Source organism: Chenopodium album, chromosome 8, assembly GCF_948465745.1.
Source record: "Chenopodium album chromosome 8, dcCheAlbu1.1, whole genome shotgun sequence".
NCBI lineage: Eukaryota > Viridiplantae > Streptophyta > Magnoliopsida > Caryophyllales > Amaranthaceae > Chenopodium > Chenopodium album.
The window spans coordinates 5,445,727-5,467,276 of record NC_137841.1 but is presented as its reverse complement, the minus strand read 5'-3'; the positions used below and the strand labels follow the sequence as shown (position 1 = coordinate 5,467,276).

At 36.2% G+C, this 21,550-nt stretch overlaps 1 protein-coding gene across 1 annotated transcript; it reads right to left on the bottom strand.

Annotated features, from left to right (window-relative positions):
* Positions 1–722: 722 nt before the first annotated feature.
* Positions 723–18,016, bottom strand: LOC145641650 (E3 ubiquitin-protein ligase KEG-like). The gene is made up of 16 exons (XM_081692518.1): positions 16,979–18,016; positions 12,419–12,781; positions 12,066–12,296; positions 11,734–11,856; positions 11,321–11,657; positions 11,024–11,181; positions 8,555–8,712; positions 6,283–6,401; positions 5,745–5,879; positions 5,225–5,349; positions 4,880–4,984; positions 4,557–4,790; positions 4,079–4,412; positions 3,800–3,988; positions 3,416–3,721; positions 723–2,381 (listed from the first exon to the last, which is right to left on the bottom strand). The coding sequence occupies exons 1-16, from the start codon at positions 17,698–17,700 to the stop codon at positions 1,167–1,169; spliced, it is 4,854 nt and encodes a 1,617-aa protein (XP_081548644.1). The 5' UTR covers positions 17,701–18,016; the 3' UTR covers positions 723–1,166.
* Between the last annotated feature and the right edge of the window lie 3,534 nt (positions 18,017–21,550).

Sequence of the window (21,550 nt, the reverse complement as noted above, 5' to 3'; positions counted from 1 at the left end):
TTTCTGACTATTAAAATTACGAGGAAATTTTTCCTCAAAAAAAAAAAAAAATTACGAGGAAATTTTCTAAATTTCTGTATATATATGAACATACATCATAGTCACATAAGATCTAATTTTTATTTGTCTTAATGAGATTGTTTTTTTTTGTTTTTTTTTTTTTAGGAGCTCAATGAGTATTTTATTACTACTGTAATTTTTCTAATTTTTACTACTGTGAGATTAAAAATATTTGTGAACAAAAATTTGCATTAATAAATGTAAGTGGGACTAACATTATGAAACTAAAGGAGTAACATTCACATCAATAGTAACTCGTAAGTCTGTAAATTACCACACTACTTGAGTAATTACCAAAATACTAAATCACCTCCTTGACTTGTTTTATTTGCCTCGGCTTACACTTCGTATTAATTTATCAAGTCTTCTAAGAAGCTAAATCACTGATTCTCTTCCATGTTACCTGATTTTACATTTTACCAATCCTTAATCCTATTTCATTCACAACAGTTTCCGATACTGTAAACCCTAGCTCTAAGGTATGCATATAATCCCATCCACCCATTTCCCCCCTACCTCTTTCGAATCAAAAGTAAAATAATTGTGTTGCAAATAGGGGGAAAAATGGGAGGGGAACTTATTGCTGTCATCCCCACATTATCTTTCCGATAACTAGATCAGTTAAGGCTGGAGAGCATACAAGGTTGTACAAGAACCACAAATGGTAAAACTTAACTTTCAAAATAAAACACCCAACACAAGAGAAGGCCAATAACTCGATCATGGCAACTAATTTGTACAAAATTTCCGTACCAATTCTATATATATATATTTACCCTGAAGCTCAAAGGGACTATTGACATAAAATAATGCAATACAAATGGTATACTGCTACTTCCCTTTGCCTCGTGTATTTACCAGTAAACAACAGTGAAATAAGCCAACTGCCCATGCCTTTGCTTGCTCATCAACCATTCCCTCTTTATTTAACAATAACTTCCGCCAATGATGCATCATCCATATAAAGATGACATGCTAATGAGCATATACTGGATGATGCACGGCAATAGCAGGATGCATTTGAACCTCTCCGTAAAAATTGAGAGGCCAAACTTCCCATTAGCTGCCAGTGACATGAATTCTATTGCTACCTTCTCCACACTTTTCTAGGTTTCATCAAGAACTATATCAGCAGGATCTCCAACCCATGGTTTTCCTTCTCTCCATCTAAACTTTATCCTCAACTTCCCATTAGCATCAACCCCCACAACTTTTCCCTTGCTTGCATGAGTTTCCATCCCCCATCCCCAGCGCGGGGCCACCAGCCCTTCTCTAATCTTCACTTTGTCCCTAACCCTGAACTGCCTAATTTTTTCCATTTCTGAAGCCTTGCAAATCCAAAGCCTTTCCAAGAAGCAGAATGCAACCCAAAGCTGTCCTTCATCCATGCGGTGTACGACACCAATGCTGGAAGGAGTCACCTCTCCCCATTGGTGTGTTGGGTTTGTCACCGATTCCTTAACCTTAACCCAGTCTCCGATATGGATCTCCTCCTCCTCGACCACCTCAACTTCAGATGGGTCCAGCATCCAAGCCTTTGAACCAGCAGGTGTATAAATTCTTAGCTTGCCGTCTGCATCAATTGATGTTATTGTCCCGACACTAGCATGACTGTGACCTGACCAGCCAAACCTTGGCTGCTTGATTGAGAATTTTACTCGTACTTTTTGTCCAAGCATTAGCTTATTAACCTTCTCAAGATGAGAAATGAGTCCCACCCAATTTTCTTGCTCTCCACAGAAACCAACAGAAACAGTTCCATCCCATTCATCACCCTCATATCCTAGTCCCTGTACAACCCCTATACTGCCCGGGCCAATAGATTTCCAATTTCCAGCACCATCCTTCAATCTCACCCACTCACCAACATCAAACACTGCCTCAATCTCCAAGTCAGCAGGATCTGCTCTCCAGAGCCCTGGCAAGCCAAAAAATGCTACCCTTACTTCTCCATCAGCATGAACACTGGTAATAATGCCTCGGGATTTCGAATTGGCTCCTCTCCAGCCCCATCTTGGCTCTGTTAGTTCAGCACGGAATTTTACATACTGCCCAACCTTGAGACTTGGGATCTTCTCCATGTCCGTGTCATGAGCATGCCACTTTCCTTTACGGAAGCAACAAGCCAGCTCTAAATAACCATTATCTTGTACACTATGAACAACTGCTACACCTTCCTTTCCTATACTGCTCCAGTCATAACTTGGCCTAGCTCCCAAGATGGGTTTTGATCTCACCCAATCACCGACTTCAAAACCTGACAGACAGGCAGCATCTCCAGGAGAAACTCTCCAGAGGCTGGATCTGCCAGCTACCTTCACCTGCATTGATACAAATACTTGAGCTCCTACGATGTACAGGATTAACAAGGCCAGGAAAAAAATGCAGGCAGTTAAACAATTTGAACCGAACCGTACTTATAAATAATCATTAGCACTGTATCATGCTCACTCAATAATAATATGCTGAATACATACATGTTAAGGAAGCATAAAAGCAAAACGTATTATGACTGTCAAAGAAACTGAAAAATAATTTTATGTAAAACAGAATGCATCTTTCCGTTAACTATTATAATTTTTAATTGAATGTTTATCAAGTTGGAAGAAATTTAGAAATTTTGGCCCTATATAACATTAACAATAGCTTTGGTACAGAGAGTAGCATCACAGCAACAACAGTATTGGGTGCGCTAAATGACATATTGCTGTAGATTCCGCCAAATTCCAATAAAAGCTTCTATTATTCTTTCTTCTTTTTTTAGGCCAAAGGGGAATTCATTTTTACAAGTTCATGAAGTAATTGGATTTTCTTGAGTAACAATATCAAAAGCTTTTATTTATCTGTTTGCTAATTGCTGCAATTCAACACATTGCCGGCAAGATTTGTCATCAAATAATTAAGCAAGGCAGTGGAAGGGCTAAGAAACTGGAAAATGGTTGAAGGCAAATGGCCAATGAAAGGAGCAGCATAGGTCCTGTTCTATTTACCGAAAAGATAGTAAGCAGAAATTGTTTTACTGATCAAAACTCTAAACGCTCAATGAGCTACTTTACCATCAGCATTTATTGCCATTGGCCCACTGCCAACAAAAAGATATATATCCAATTCAAGTAAATCCTGAAAGTACAACCTCCTCTACAGCACCATCCGTTTTAATATGAGTGGGGCATGCATGCTTTCAGATCATAGTCTACTCTAAAAGCTAAACACCAAAAATCACAAATTTTAAATAAAAGAGAATCAAGTCCATGTGAAAATCAGTTTACTTCAAGGGTGTATAAAACTCCTAATTTATATACAAACTATTGTAGTCGACAAAAATAAATTAAAAGGGATGGAGAAATATTCTTACATTTAATGTTCCATCCATGTCAATTCGCACAATTTTCCCAACAGTAGCTGGAGATTCATTAGACCATCCAAGCCGAGGAACAGAAATAGATTGCATCACATGAATCTCTTGCCCAACTTCAAAAGGAGCCACCTTCTCCATATCGGTCACAGAACAAGTAAAGAGCTTGCTTCTAAAGCAAAAGGCAACACCCATGTCACCATCTTCCTCTAGGCTATGGATAACTCCAATGCTATTTCTGTTGACATCTTCCCATCCGTATTTGGGAGATGAGACTGAAGCTTTAACTCTAACCCAATCTCGTACCTGCAATTATGCAGTAAGGACTGAAACACTGGTAGATAGCTAACAAGTACATATCATCAAAAATTGAAAAGAAGTTACCTTATAATCCTCCACTTTTTCCATGTCAGCAGGATCAGCTTGCCAAGGTATTGGCCGGTTGGGAATTTCAATAATTATGAGGCCATCACTCTCTATCTCACTTATTCTTCCCACACTATGATGAGTTTCACCCCCCCAAGCATATCTTGGTTCGGCAACTGAACGTTTTACACATATCCGGTCACCAACCTAAGGAAATACAAAACAGATTAATTAACAATTGAAACAAGAAAAGGCAAAAGATAACATAAACCAATAGCTAAGAAAGATTCTACTTACCCTGAAAGGTTCAACATGCTCAACCTCTTCTGGCTCACAATGCCACGGATTTGGAAGGTAACTTATTTCCAGCAACAAACTACTATCAGGTCTAATACAATATACTATACCAATACTGCCCGGTGTTACAGCACCCAAGCCATGTTTGGCTGTGGTAAGAGATGGGCGTATACGAACCCAGTCCCCAACCTTGTATTCTTCTACTCTTTCCATCTCAGCAGGATCAGCCTTCCATCCTCTGGAGGCCCCCGGAAATCCAACCCGCAATATCCCATCATCATCAACACAAAGTACAGTTCCTATGCTGTCGCGTGAGTGGCCCCGCCAACCAAACCTAAAACATAAATTACACTTGTATTGAAAATTACAGTCAAAGAATGAGCATTTTAAGGTAATCAATGAGCAAAATTCTTGAAAATATTTGCACCCATGTATAATGTAAGAAAAATCTAACAGAAATAATACCACTATCACTAACCTTGGTTCCTTGACATCTTGTTTAAGTTTTACATGCTGTCCCCTGTCTAATGGAATTACTTTTATAACTTCATTCACCAAAACACGAGCCTCTCCAGTACAAAATGATATTATCAAGTGATCCTTGTCAGGAATACTCTGTACAAAACCAACACTCATCTGTGTTGCACCTTGCCAACCATACTTTGGAGCAGTGACACTTCTTCTAAATTTCACCCAATCACCAGCTAAATAACTACATAAAACAATTAACAGATAGATTTAACAATTAGAAGGAAAGAAAAAGATGGTCAGAATAGTGCTCTTGGAATTTACAATGCTTACATTGTAGGAGACAGTTGAACCCCCTTATCCAAAAGTGCCTCCATCAGATCTTCAGAAATCCATTCTCGAGGAAGGGCCTCTAAAAAGTCTTTTAAAGTCTTACCACTGTTATCCGTCACAAAACATGCAATACCGCATAAGTAATACTCGTAACACATATTCTTGACTAGTTCAACTTTAACCAGACTATATACTAGTCTATGAATTGACAAGGTAAAGAACATCTGGCTAAATCAATCTTTTACTATTGGCAATTAGAATCATACAGCACTAGATAAGAAAAGAAACATAAAATAGCAAGGGAGTAAAATCATAGTGATGAGATTCAACGCATTTAACACTTGCCTGTGGTTCCTCAGATCAACGGCAGCATCTGGACACTTTAGCATATGAATAATCCATTCGAGGTTTTCACGAATCATCTTAGCTGCATCAGCTGCTATGTGGAAAGCATTATCACCTTCATCATCCTGAAGATAAGGAAAATACTAATCTGATAAACATCCCAACGGACACAAGATACAAGAGAAAAAAAAAAGTCATAGACTAACAGAGATTGAGGTTGCCGAGATCAGATTCCTACAATAGATCTTAGAAAGGTTTCTCAAGATCAGGGGATAAGATCGACCCTAATGTTAATTTTAAAATAATGTTTTTGTCAAGTGACATTCACAAGACCAAAAGTCAAACCTCAAGCAAAAAACTATTTTCACGGGGAGATAGGGGAGCAAGGTGATAAAAGAGGAGATAACTGAATAAGTAAATATTTTTCGTGTGTGCGGCCAATGTGCTACACTTTAGGAAAGATAGAAAAATCACATAGTTAACTATTTCCACTAATACTGTAGCAAGACATGAGCAGAACCTGGAAATTATAGTCCGCTCCAGCCGACAGCAGGAGCCCAATGCAAGATTTTGCACCTCGAGCCAAAGCCACATGAAGAGGTACTGTGTTGTGCACATTACGGATGTTGACATCAACTCCAGCATCCAGAATGATCTGCAAAAAGATTGAAAATATGTATGAGCAAGCAATATAGTTCAGGAATGCTAAACCTTTTTTATATATCCTGCCATTGTGAAAGTATGCGAAGCACTGAAAGTATATACAGTTGATCATGCTAACTTCTGATACAATTATTTTCCATATTTAATAGTCTAAAACTGCATAAATTTAATCTTCGCAACCATTTTCAGCAAGCAACATCTACACAGTACAGAGTTTGACAGGGCTCCAAATTTGTTTTCCTCGTGACGGTTTTCCACTCCAATTTCTCATTAACAGTTGCCTAGTCAGTGAACAAGTAATAGAAGTCTAGTACCACTTTGACAAACACTAATGCCTTTCCCTGAGTTTGAAGCACATAAAAACATAAAATAAAAAAATAATAAAAACTTGTCACCTGCACCAGCTCCACATCATTAGCCATAGCAGCTGTATGCAAAGCAGTTCTCTGTTGATCATCTTGGGCTGTTGGGTCAGCTCCAGCAGCAAGTAATAGTCGCACCAATTCTCTTCCCTCTTAACAACAAATAATTTTCACAAAGGTTAGAACACCTTAAAATCCTAAGAGGATCCTCCAAAAGAATAGCAGAGTCAAGATCATACAGGGAAAAAAAATAGTTACATTTTTTTCCCTGCTTTATGCCTTTTTTAATTTTGGACGGAGAAGGGGTCTCTGGGGTGGTTCATAACAGAATAGTGAAATCTGACTAACCATGTTCGCTTTGAAGCAATCACAAATTAAGCTAAGAAAGGAGATATTATAAACATAGATTGAACTGGCGATGCCAACAAATGCAAGAAATGGAAAGACAAGGCTGGGATTCCTGGTGATTTTCATTTAATAGATGAGCAACACCAGGAAACCAAATTTTCAATGTGCAGCTAATGGGAAAATGATGAAAGATAAGTGCATATGTTGGCAGACATGTTGTGATATGGACACCAGTAGTAGGTAATAGTAACATGCAACAACAATTAAACAGAAAAAGGCTGGAATGCAGCACAATCTAATATCATGTAGATAACTGATGTAGAAAAGCATGTGATTGTGATCAGAAACATCTCGGTTTAAAAGGTCACCACCATAACCTTTTAAATAATTAATAAGATAGAGAAACACATGGATTTTCTAAATAAATTACGGGTAGAGAATACCAAAAGTGAACAAGAGACATGAAAACAGCAAAAGAAGACAGACAGCAGACAAGAAAACTCAGGTTAAAATATAGTTTCTTTCCTATGTTCTATTAGAATGCACCATAGGGGGAGGCAAAGGAAGTGGGAAAAGGTTAAGAAGGGACCCCAAAACCATGTGAATTACCAACAAAACCCAAGTAAGGAAGTTAGAAAATGTTTGTATGAATATATTGGATACTTTCAGTGTTTAAGGAGATATAGGATTTCCTAAAAGAGGTATGATGTAATATTTTTGATAACTTCCTTAAAAAGTAAATGTGCAATATTTTTGCTAAAACTTAACATAGCTAAGCAATTGGTGCAGAAAATATTAATTGATTAATAAACTAGAATTCCTAGAAATAATTAAGGATAGTTACCAAGCTTTTGAGTGGCCTGGTTCACTCCCAATTAGCAACCTACATGCTAGCAAAACATTCAACAAAATTCAAAATACCTTTCCTCAATCCTCATCACCCCCCCCCCCCTCCCCTCTTAATCTTCTCTGTTAGTAGAAATTCTTTCCAGACAAACTCCCTAACGAATATGCTACCCATAACTAACTAATAAGGAGAGTGCCTAAAATTATCTCCCCCTTCATAAGTCCATTGCATATATATAGAACAGAGGAAAAGTGGAGCAACCCACGAGCCACATAATTCCTTTAAAGTCTTATCAAGCTCACTGTTCACAAAAGCTCCACAAGGGGAAATAAAATTATTAATTTGCATTATGTAAATTGTTCCACAACAACAGCATAAAGCTAGTTAGTTCTTCAAAGGATATCTTTATTAATGGATATTTTATGAAACAGGAAAGAACGCTACTCCCTCTGTTCTTGAGAGAGGGTTACGTTTGCCATTTAAGCGTACCTCTTAAATAGTTACGTTTCAATTATTTGCTAGATCATAATAATCATTTTTTTTATACATTTTCCTCAAACATACATACATATTACATTATTATCCATGCAACTATCCCCATTTATCAAAATATTTACATACTCCCAATGCAACTACTCCTATATACAAAAATATTTACCTAATTTCAATGCAAATATTCCTATTTTCAAAGTTAAATTAACTTTGAAAATTGGAATATTTGTATAGAGAGTAGGTAAATATTTTTGTAAATAGGAATAGTTGCATTGGAAATATGTAAATATTTTGATAAATGGGGATAATTTTATGGAATATATATATATATATTTTTTTTTTTTGAGGAAAATGTGTTTTATATATATATATATATATATATATATATTAATTTAAGAATAATTGAAACGTAACCATTAAAGGGAAACACCAAAACGGGAAAATGTAACCCTCTTTTAGGAACGGAGGAAGTAACAATGTAAAACCACCAAATGTAACCTCCTTTTGGGAACGGAGAAAAAACTATTCAGATATGTAGCCAGCATAGCATGGCTGGCTATTAATAATGAGCAACACTCCATAGTAATATTTATAAAAAAAAACTCTTTCTAAGTGCACCTTTTTCATGGTATTTCTTAGCAGCTGCAGCCATACACAAGGCTGTACCAGATGAGCTTGGTATATTGATTGCATCAGCTATCTCCTCGGTAGTAGCAACTTCAACCCATCTTCTCACAACAGCTACATTCCATGTTGATACACAAAGGTGCAAGGGTCTGTGACATTACTGTGTTAGTTACAGAGAAACAATACTTAAGGAAGAATGAAATCATAGCAGCACAGGATTGAGCAAAATGTCTATATCACATATTCACATGCATACATGATGCTGCAAAAAATACTGCATCATGTTTCTAATTCCACTATTGTAATTCAATTAGAAGAAGGTGATCTATGTATCATGTTTCTAATCCCACTGTTGTAATTTAAATTTCTTACAGAATCAACAGATAGTGCAATTATCTTTAGAACTTTGTCCCACTTCCCTCTATCTATAGATTAGCATAAATGACTTAATAATATATCAGAATTCATCTAACCAAGTTAATGCAATTTAATTTAACAATATCTTCAAATTTGAAAGGCACAACTCGCTGCAACAACAATGGTTTTAAGCAACCTTTACAAATTAATTAGCTGAAAGATTAATAATTAATACCACCACGTCGTGCTACTTATATTGCCTTGGCTGATCTCTCTAATTAATTACCTTTGATTCTTTGAGTTAGTTTCAGTTACAATTTGCACAAAGGTAAAGGTGGGTGGGAGAAAGACAACGCAAGTAGGCCATGTGAAAATAGAAGTATTTGAGGTAGTCTAGTAAATGAGGTCTATGTAAAAAATTATGGAGTTTTTTAAGTGAGCGCTGTGTAAGATAAAGTAGGGAAAAGGTTCTTCACAGAATTATGAATAAAAGAGGGAATGTAACGAATTCATGAACTAGAAAAATGGAAGCAACATCACCTTTAAAATAATTGAGGAAAAAACTTATCATTTTTATAAACTATAAAAGCTAATTCATAAAAAGCAACTATCATAGAGTATATATAAAAACTACCACTAAAGAATCATAAGTCTGAAACTATAGTTTACTGTCTTATCAAGTTCATACTTTTAGACCGAGACTTTTTTGGGCTGAAGAGATAGAAAATATTTGGGGGTGTTTAGAGCCACAAGGGCGAGTGATGAGAATTGATCCCATGATCACCTAGAATTGGGAGGGAAGCTTTAACCACTTGAGCTATCCCTCACTCTCTTGATTTTGTAGTTAAAAGAGGTAAGTTTGTTGTCACTATTTAAAAATGGTGCAACCTAATCCCCCTCGAGTATAACCCATGAGTAAGCTACTTGGATATACAGACAGTGACAATATATAAAAGCAACATCGAAATCATACTAAGCCATTGTTTTCATTATATTAGCCGAAATTTTTCCTGCAAAAAGAATAGGAATATCCGAATGCTGCTCCTATTTCATACAACATCACCCCCCAAAAAAAAATAAAAAGGGGGGTTATCATTTCATTTTAAGTACCTCCCAACATTCTTTTGGAGCCCTATAGCGACCATTAAAGTTTACATTAAAACCTATACTTCATCCATGCCCAATAACCAAGGAGTTGCAAGTCAAATGAGGACTATTTTTGAAGTTTGAACACCTTAGAGACTTAGACACACATATGTGTTTCACATTCTAATTGGAAAACAAATCAAGTTATAGCCATTGCTATTTGGGAGGATAATGCAACAAGTAAAGCTTGAGAGTGGAGGTAAACAAGTGTTATAGTGCCTTCAGAATGATTTCTTTGTGTGAGCTTACGTACAAATGAAAGTCTCTATTTTACAATCACTTAATAAACGAGCTCCCTAAAGCTAGAGTTTTCAAACCTCCAAAATATGCGGGTGAGTGGGATGGGTACAAAATGGACACATAGCACACTATCAAAAAAATTACACAAGTACAAAGACCAAGTATTACAGATTTACAGGTACATTCTACAATAATCTATATCTTCTAAGAACATATTTAAATCCTAAAAGCTTGCTCTACTTAACGATGATGTACCACGCAAACTTGACCAAACTGCCTAGACCTATATCAGGTTCCTCGGGGTCATTATAGCACATTACAATTTAATGTTACAAACCCTAGTTTTAAACTAAGGCCCAAGATAACACATGATCTATTTTGAATCTCGAGTATTTAGCAAAAACACGCAAATGTTATACCAGATATAAATGCAAGTTTATGCATACCCCAAATGTTCTGATTGCACTTCCTCCAGTTTCCTGTATCCAGAAGGGCCAGAACATCCCCCCCCCCCCCCCCTCCCCCCCCCCCCCAATGCATGTTTCTGTGCTTGATATATTTCACAGGTATATTATGCCAATAAAGTATATCCCTATCCTATATTTTCGAACAACCAATTTTCCACGTACATTTCCAAGCTAGCTAGGGTTAAACCTTCAATTTAACTAAAGACAATCATGAATGAAAATTGGAGCAGCAAAGTGGAGATATACATACGTCAACTCCTTTAAATTCGGAACACTCATTGATCTAGAGCCTCCATGTTCCAATAGGATCAAAGCACAGTCTGTATATTTCTTCGCAACAGCTCTGTGCAGCACAGATTCACCTTCATCATCGACAGCATTAGGATCAGCCCCAGCTAATAATAATTCCTGCCGTAGTAAACAAATATTATATAGGAATTAGGAAGTCCCAATCAAGTTAATAACCATATATAGGAATGGAAGAACAAACAAAAGTAACTAAAAGAGGCATAACCACAAAATATCACAGAGATCATAGAAGACGTACACGCATGCAATCAGGTTGACCATGGTATGCACAAACATGAGCTACAGAAGGCCCAAAACCTTCCCTTAACCTAGATCTCACATTAGAATTTCTTTTAATAAGGGCACGAACACACTCAGGAGATCCAGCTGCCAAAGCAAAGACTAATGGAGGATCCCCATCTTTATCAAGAATATCTACATCAGCCTCTTTGTACTCCAAAATAGCCTCAACAAGTTCAGAACTCCCTCTTCTACAGGCAAGGTGGAGCGCAGTCTGCCCATCATTATTTTGTGCTTCTAGTAACGAAGACACTGCACTGCTTCCTGCCCCAGATGCAGCCTTCGCAAGAAAATTTCTGCAAATGCAGCAACAAAAATCAGACACATAGACAAGAATGCCCATTCGGCCCTCATAATCAGCAGGGCACCAACCTTACACCATTCAAATCCCCCTCAGAAACTAGTTGATGCAGTTGATTGGGGTTATATGGGTACACCTCCAAGACAGATGTTGGGGAAGGCTCAATTAAATTTGTCGAACAAGCTTCAACATCGCTGGAAATTTGCCATTACAAGTGTACATGAACAAGATAATATACCCAATTAAGGAAGAAACAAGAAAAGCACCAAAAGAAGAAATTACAGCAGAAGTGATCAATGCAGTTGCAGGTACACACACATATGAAAGGAGGGAAAGAGAAAAACAAGGTTAACAAACTTTTAAAAGAGGGGTGAATGAGACAATAAAAATATGAAATATTTACTTTTCTGGACTTGCAGGAGGGCTTCGAGGCAGTGACTGCAAATGACGAAGAAATATGGCTAGCATTGCACTGAAAGTAGGGCGCTTAGATGGTTTGAACTGGAGGCATTCCCCAATCATCTTCCACAGCTCCCTCGGTATTCCGACACCAACTACACTAGCATATTGTGGAGGCAATCTTCGAGCCTTGACAACAGTGCGATAAATTTCCTCAGCACTCAGACCTGCCCAACTGGATGCCAATAATAGGCGATACACATCAAAAGTTATTCTGTGTTCAACTAAACAAAACCAGCATGCTAATAGATAAACCATGAATATAAAGTCAATCAAAAATGGATACATGGTACATACGGAACAGTCCCAGTGCACATTTCCACCAAGGTGCATCCAAAACTCCATGCATCAGACTCTGCAGATATCCCTATAGCTTCTTCCCAAAACAAGTTCAATGATTTCCTGACCGGCTCCCATGCCTCTGGTGCCGTATAATGTGGACTAAGCATCGTGCAATCCATACAAGAATGAATTATTGACGAATCCCCTTCAGCTCGAGCTTTTCTGCATATTGGCTTTTTCAGGATTGCTGGAAGTCCATAATCAGAGACCACCGCATGACCAGTCACGTCCAAAAGAATATTAGATGGTTTTAAATTCATACAAACAACACCAGCAGCATGAAGTTCAGCAACTCCTCGGGCAATATCTGCTCCATACCTAAAATATTCAAACACGCAATTTTTTTAGATTTCAGAAATATAATTTCAACTCTAAGTCCACACAAACAAACAACACCGGAAGCATGACTACGCCTACAAGGACTGAACTGTGCAAGCCATAAGTTTCTGAATACAATATATAGTCAATAATGCCATACCTCCCGTATAGCTACAATAAATGAAATGTAGTGCTTCGTTCATAGGGAAAGGATATATATGGTGAAAGGGATGTAACCAACAAAATACTTCATAATACATAGTGGAAAGAGGGAAAGGCAAATGGGTGATTAAATATTTACAGGAAAAAAAAAAAAAAAAAAAAAAAAAAAAAAAAAAAAAAACGAAACAAAATACACAAGATAAAAAGGAGTACAACTTTATAATTCCTCCGTTATTTTTTTGTTAACATATTTTTTTATCACGTTTGCCAACGCACAAGTTCAACAACTTTATAAACGAGGGAGTGGGAGACCAAAAATGACTTGGTTGGAAGGAGTTAGGAAGAATATGAAGTTTATGGATTTGCATGAGGAGGAGGCCTTGGATCGTAAGGGATGGAGGAGGAGGATCTTTGTTGATGATTACACGGAATAATCAAATTTGGTTCATGTAGCCAACCCCACTTATGGGATTAAGGTTTTGATTGATTGAGTTTGCCAACGCACAAGTTAACAATAAATATCTCTAATTACTAACAAGTAATATAAAAAAAAGATGATATCATGTAAATATAAAATTAAGATGATTCTAACAATATCCAACATGACTACGTTTTATCATAAAGTCATACTATAAAGCCAACTAAAAAAGAATGAAGGGATTATATATTAATATCCAGCAGAAAAAGAATGTTAGAATGACTATAATCCTCAACCTATTTGTCTTTCTCTTTGTTTCCTAAGTTATTTTATTTACAAGATAAGATCCACCACTAACTCTTCAGACTTTGTTCTCTTCCATCAAAAACTGTATCAATCAATAAAAACTACAATAGTCAAATTAATAGCAAAGAAAAAAGTAACTCTTTAATAGAAAAAATACTAGTGCAACAGTAAAAATCAGTAAAATTAATATTATAGTTCAAATTCATAAAAGTGGGTAAAATCAGTTTTAATCAATAAAACTACTATAGTCTAATTAAGAAGTAAGAAAAAAGTATCACCATTAAGAAATACACAAGCGCAATAGTAAAAATTAATCAGCAAAAATCAGTAAATTTAGAATTAGCAAGTAAAATTAGTTCAAATTCATAAAATTGGATAAAGAAAACAAGGCCTAAAGTACACCCAAAACAGAGGCATGTAGTATGTCAGAAAACTTTTCAAAACAGAGGCATGGTTTATCTTAAAGCTGCGAGGGCAATAATAAAAAAGGGTTTTAGCACATCAAAGTGAACTAACATAGTAGCTATGCAATAGAAAAGAATGATTTCATGCATAATAGTGAACTGCAGTTGGTGCCCTTCAAAAAGAATATTTCTGTTAACTTTATCACAAGCCTTGTACCCAAAAAAAAAATAGCATCTTAATCATCAATCAAAGATCCAAAGGGTGAATTCATTATTCTTAAAAGAAAGAATGCAACTCAAGCACCAAAATATATTAGAGAAAGATTTCGACCGTCTTCTCTTTACTCTGAATACAGTCATAATACATACTCCGTATATTTTTCTAAAAAAATGAAACAAACACACACCATCACCACCACCACCAACAACAACAACTACTTCCCTAATTTCAAAAATCGATCTTTGTTGGTAAGTTCATGTATATCAAGATGTAGCCCTTGGTATAACAATGAAGAGAAAATTCGGAGAAGTTCTCTCTCTCTAAAGATGATGAAATCTCATCTAAAGAGGGCGAGTTCCAAAAACAACCACGCATTGATACAAAATACAGATGACAAAGTCCGAGAACAAAATTGAATTTTAAAGGAAAGTGAATTTTATTTTTGGTCAAAGCAATTACAATTATAAGAAAGTAAAACATTGACCATGCTTATTTTAACTTCTATCCAACAAGAGTGAAAATCTGTATTCTTTCCCCTTAACTCATTTCCAAATGATTCAGGGGCACTAAATTAAATATTATTTACTACACTCAACATATTCAAAGATCAAGACTTTTTATCCTTGCCATTTGAGACTATCCATGCAAAGCGACAAGGCATATGTGAAATAAATATCCAAAAACTTCCATTTGTTCCCAACCCCCAACACCCCCCCCCCCTCCCCAACACACACAGTCCTAGAACTTAACGACGTAAAAAAAGAGGAAATAGCTCAAAGTGCACAAAGACAATAGGGGCCTGAAGACAAGGTTTGACGAGCACCAAGCATGCTTGTTCGAAGCAACGAACAATTTAATTTCAAGGTTAAAACAATGTTCAAGGTTAAATTAATGCAAAACCACCACTTATTGTTGCAACATTGTGCCTTGTCAAAAACGACTAGCACATGCCCACTACATAGGCACACCTTTCCAAACATATTCTAACGTGGTTTGATCTTTTTTAGCAAGAATAAGTAATGATTTCTTAAGAAAAAGTGAGCAAAGTATAGTGTTGGGGATGCCTTGAAGATGACGCTTGAGGCAGCACTGAGTATATATTACTTCTTCCTCTTACTTCCCCATTTGCTCTCTTGAATTTGTTTCCATGTCCAGTCACAAGACAAGGTTTCCAACAACAGATTTCAAATCCAAATTGTTTCATGCAGTTATGACACAAGTATTTCTAGGTTTAAGCCATGTCCATGTAATATAATTAACCATTAGGGTTACCTCTCCTCTTCCATGTGATGGACTCAATGGGGTTGCTACCTAAGTGTAACGGGAAGCAAATGACAGCAAGACACTAATGGACAAAACTCATTTATGTTCCACTAAGGAGAAGAGCAACATGAATTGAATAGGCTGATCTTCTATTGTAAACTTGTAATAGAGACAAACTATTTTAATTGCTAGGATAACCTTAGTAGTAAGCTTGAGTATAGATAGCATTTAGCATGGCAGTAGATTTTTGTGAATTGTGAGGAACTATGTTATAGAGTAGTAACCTAAAGTTACTACGAGAGTGACAACCTAAAGTTACAAAGAGAGTGATAACCTAAAGATATCAAAGAGAGTAATAGCCTAAAGCAATCCACCCATCATTTTGTAACCCTTTTGCCATTTCAATCAAAGATTCAAGCTTTCATCATGGTTCATATGTCTCACTAATTTTGAAATATGAAGTCCGAAACCTAGTCTATTACATTCCTCCCCCTCCCCGCCCACTAAATCCTAACCCAACTCCCCACCTATAAATCCCCACCCCCAAAAAAATAAATGACTAAAACTACCAAAAGGAAACCCAAACAAAACAACTATTAAATGACTTCCATCATTTTACTTTGAAGTGCTTCTGCATAGCCATCCCAATGAGATTTTTAATTGACAATAAAGAATAAACTAGTCTAGACGATTGATCCTAATGTGGTGCAATCAAACCCATCACCCATTAGATTGCGCTGTTCATGAATAACCTGGCTACAGGGAGTATATCTATTCATTACGTTTCTCACAACTTGTACTAAGTTTTTTGTTAAGGAAATTATTGTTGTCGTGGCAGAATATAAACGAAGAGGGTTTTGGCTAGAAGCAGAGAGTGCCAGAAGATGAGAGGAGGTGCATTTCCCACAACCTGTACTAACTTTTTAAAAGGAAACTAATTAATTTTATCAGGGCAGAATATAAACGAAGAGGTTTTTGGCTAAAAGCAGCAATAGCGGTGAGAGAGTGCCAGAAGATGAGAAGAGGGGCATGATTGCATGAAACCTATAAAAAAAAAGGCCAGCTTCATTCTTATTAGAGACGAACTGCATTGTGCTGCATTCAGTGCTTCTGCTAATTGCAGTATCAAAAAATCTCCACGAATATCAACACTCAGAGATGCTTATGATACAAGTATCGGGATACCTTGGCTAACATCACTCATTAATAACCAAGTTCTTCCCCTATAACAAGACTAATCACAAATAGGTGAAGATCTTCATTTCTAGGTAATTAACATACAATACAAGAAATTAAGCAAATCATAATCTTTGACAATAAAATCACCAACCCAATTATCAAAAAACCATCAACAATCTACAATCAAAAACTGTTTCTAACCCAATCAAAATCAAAAAGAAAACAAAAGGAGTAAAAACCCGAACCTGAGAATTTGCTCAAGTGTCAACCTCCCCTCATTACGCTGCATAGCCGATTGAAGAGAACCATAACACTTATCCATTACAAGACTAAGACAACTATCAGCTCCTCTAATAACCCCATGAAAGGTACAAACATTCCTACACCAAATCGCCGCCTGCCTCAAACTCTCCAACTGACTCTGCACCCACATCACATCCATCTCCTCCGTAATCGAAACCTTCCTAACCGCAACCTTATGCCGACACCGGCCCCCCGCCCGAACCCCGCCCACCAACGTAGCACTCCACATTTCCACCCCAGCCCTCTTCCCCTCCCCAATCCTCTGCAGAAACTTCAACTCCCCATGATTCGCCAGCTCAATCGCACCCCCCACCGAACACCCCCCGGAACTCGAAGCGCTCGAGCTCCGCCTCCGATCCTCCTCGTACTCCTCAAACTCATCATTCTCCACGTCACCATCCCCATCGCTGACGTCATCATCCGAGGACGAGTTCCCCGTAGCGGTGACCGCAAGAAGCGCGAAGTTCTTCCGTAAAGCCGAGACCGAGTTCCCGACTAGGGTTACATGGCGACAACGAGGGCATGACAGAGAGTTGTCGAGCGATGAAGCGAACATTCGAGAAAGACACTCTTTGCAGAATCCATGGCCGCAATGGAGTAACAATGGAGCTCGTTCCTCGTCGTTGTACCTCGTATGACACACCGAACAACACGGAACCTTCATCCTCAATCAACAACAACAACAAATCAAAAATAAAAAATGAACAATCACAAATTTCAAAAATCAAAAACCCAACAAATTCGAATTTGAAATTGTGACAGAAAATTGGAGATCTAGAAACAGGAAATCGAGGTTTGAAGAAGTAGATCCATGGCAGAAAAATGGAGGATAATAAATAATAAAAACTGGGAAATAAAAAGTTTAGGAGAGAGAAAATAGGGATTTGGTGATACTCTACACTTTGTTGTTGTTGTTGTTGTTGTTGTTGTGTGATCAGGTAGTAGAAGTAGTGGAGAAAAATTATAAAATTTTTTGCTAACTTTGGAAAAACAATCCAGAAACAAGAGTGAGAAATTGAACAGGAGATTTTTGAGGGTGTTTTTATTTCTTTCTATTCTATGTTTTGGTCATTACGGGCCGTTACTTACGGCCCAAATGATTTTTCATGTAATTAACTGTTTATTACGGAGTACGGAGTATTTTTGTTATTGTGAATTTGTGATGGTTGGTGATCAAGGAAACTAGATTAGGGGAGAATTTTTTTTTGTTTGAAGGGATAGTAATTATCTTGGTTGGTAGAGATTATAATTTATGGGGGAAGATAAAGTATAGTTTATAATTATGGTTACTTCATCTTCTTAGATTAGGTAGGAATGTATTTACTATTTGATGTTTATTTGTATGTTTCTATTACTTAATGTGGGGCAAAGATTGTGTTAATATTCTCCTAGTGTTTTACTCCGTAACTAATTACGAGTATTGAATTAGAGCATGTTATTTCGCCGTAACTAATTACGAGTATTGAATTAGAGTATGTTGTTTCACAATGGATACATTGTTATCTGAAAAGAAATTTTCTCTCTTTTCTCATTTTACGCGATTTTCGATCGTTCGAATGATATTTTCTTTTGCAATTTTGGTTTATTTATTTATTTTTGTCGTATTCCTAAAATGGTATTTCAAAATAATGGGATTCTACATTTTTTAAACAATTTTTTTTTTGTATAATTCCCTTTAAACAAAAAAAAACGCTAAATAAATACTCATGGTAATGTGGTAACTTCCAGGTACATGACATGGACATTTTGACACCTGTGTATTGTCTTATCATAACGGTGAATAACGGAATTAGTGAGTTAGACATAACTAAAAATTGTGAGTTGGTAACCGCCGTTAGAGCATAGTTGTAATTGAATTAATTGTAGATCCATTGGATTTGGAGTTCCCCATCTCCCATGGAATATAACTATGGAAATTCGACACATGATGCTGGAGAGGCTTATATGGAGTGCTTAGTTTGAGAAATTCTTAACAACTAAGGGTCTGTTTACTTTAATTGAACTAAGCTGAACTGAACTAAACTGATTAGAGCTGAACTGAATAGATTGGAGCTGAACTGAGCTGAAATGAATATTTTATGAGAGAGGGAAATTAGGAGCTGAATTGAACTGAACTGATTGGAGCTTAACTGAACTGAACTGAAATTAAGTAAATGTGAACAGACCCTTAGTGTAGGGATGAAAGTAATACGGATTAAAACCGAAATTCAAACCGATCCAAACTGAATTAGTAATTCGGATTGGATTTTTTTTTTTTAATTCGAATTGGATTGGATTAAAAAAAAATGAAATTCGGTTTTTCGGTTTGGATTCGATTTTAGGCTTCTCAAAACCGAATTAAACCGAATTACATTACTAAAGGCTTGTTTGGCATCGTTTTTTGTTTTTAGTATTCTGTTTTTTTTTAAAATAAAAAACCAAAAACAGGAAACAAGAAAAAGGTATTTTCACTTTTCTGTTATCAGTTTTCAAAATTATCATGGTTTTAATAAATTTGACTAATTTTTTATTCATTATATAACATATATCATATGATTTTGAAAAAAAAAAAAAAAAACCAAAAAACAGAAAAACACAGTGATGCCAAACGAACCCTAATGTATATGTATCGTTTATAATTTAGGCCCAAATGTCAAGCCCATTGGTCTCCTTTAATCGGCCTCTATATATAAAAAGAAGACAAAACCTAAAATCCCTAAACCCTAAACTATCTGCCTCTCTCTATCTCTTTCCTCTAAGAATTTCTCTCTCCTCACAAAAAAATCTCAAGGACTTTATGAGTTTCTCCTCTCGAGCTCCCCTTTAATTGTCTTTCTCCATCTTTACTTGCATGTTTAATTAATCAACTAGTTATTGGCCCGGGCGATGCTCCAGGTCATTATAAATTTATTACTTTAATCGAACTATATATTTTTTGGCTTGTTTGTCATTGAGAGCTTAAGTGGTGGGTTTTTTTTTTTTTTTTTATTTAATATAATAGCTTAAGTAGTTTGTTGCTTGTATGAGTTGGTTTGATTATAAGAATAATTTTTTTACACTAAAATCATAAAAATATGATAAATCAAATCTTTATAAATTTGATGTCAAAATATATACTACTCCATAATGCACAAAAATCTTTTACTCTATGATTACAATTTTATGAGTTAATAAAAATGGAGTAATGTTTAATTTCTTACAAACTTTATTATTATATAACTATTAAGGAGTTTCAGGAAATTGTCATGCATATGAAGAGTTTATCAATTAAACTTAACATTAATACATGAAAGTTAATGCATAGAGTTTTTCAATAATTAATGCTATGGTCGTATGATTTGGCAACGACACATCATTTGCCAAATGGCAAAATTGTTGACACATGGCAAAACATCATGTCTTGCCATGAGTTTTAATATATATATTGATTGATTAGTATATTGATATTGATTGATTGATTGATTGATTATCACCTTCCCTTATTTCTTCCATGTTTCTACACACGAATTACAAGTAATGTTGTCTTTATGGATAGATTGATGACGACAAGCCCAACAATTTCAATATTTTCATCTTTTTTGGGTAAGATGAAGGATTGATAGATCTAAAGTTCTTGATAAGCAAAAAGCATTAGAGAGCGACATAATTTGAATATTTAATTCTGCTGTAATTTGTATGTCTAGATTAATTTTGTGATTATCTGTTTGAAAATTTAGGCCTTTTAACAATTGTTATAAACCCTAAATCTTGTCAGTTTAAAATTTGCAATCAAAATTGTACATGTATAAAATTGCCTGATTTATATATATATATAAAAATAGTCACGAATACTCAGTATGATTTAATAATTCGGTTTTTGGATTGGATTTTGTTTGGAGGTTTATAATTCAGTTCGGTTTGGGTTGGACCGATTCTTATTTGGATTGGATTTGGATTGAAAAATCCAAAATCGAAAATTTTCGGGGGCCATAGTCCAAACCAAACACCAAACATTCACCCCTAACTAAGTGGACTACACCTAAAAAGTGTATTAAAGTTTGTGAAACTCTCATCCCTGGACATCCGCTAATTTCCATTTGCAAGCGTCCCTCACTTCGCTATCCACTAGCTGCTACTAAGCGTCGCCATGTCCGGTACTTGAAGATTTTTCCCAGGAATATCTCTAAACTTATTCTTTCTTGGGATTGTCCTAGAAGTGATGGCAAATTTGTGACACATTTAGATGCCAGTACGGACATGAAGTGAAAATCGGGTGGCGGGATAGTGTAATACCCCGAAATTCCCTTATTTTAAATACTCTTTTTACTCTAAATAAAACTCTTTTAAGGAAATATCAAAAATATTACCGCCACCATGATAATATCAAAACTCTTTTTACTCTAAACTCGGTTCCCAGACGCTGAGACGATCGTAAACGCTTCAGCGAACAGTCTCTGGTCGAGAGGCAGAGCTGTTGCTTTTGTTGCTTTGGAAGATCTGGGTGTCGGACTCTTTGGAGAAGTGCGGGTTTTCCCTTATTTCCCGTTCAGTTATCC

Excerpts from the sequence above, each read along its gene's own strand:
- LOC145641650 (XM_081692518.1), bottom strand. The coding sequence starts at position 17,700 with ATGAAGGTTCCGTGTTGTTCGGTGTGTCATACGAGGTACAACGACGAG. Across the intron at positions 4,791-4,879 it reads GTTCAACTGTCTCCTACAAT|TTATTTAGCTGGTGATTGGG; the intron begins GTAAGCATTGTA and ends TGTTTTATGTAG. Across the intron at positions 4,413-4,556 it reads CAAGATGTCAAGGAACCAAG|GTTTGGTTGGCGGGGCCACT; the intron begins GTTAGTGATAGT and ends TTTATGTTTTAG.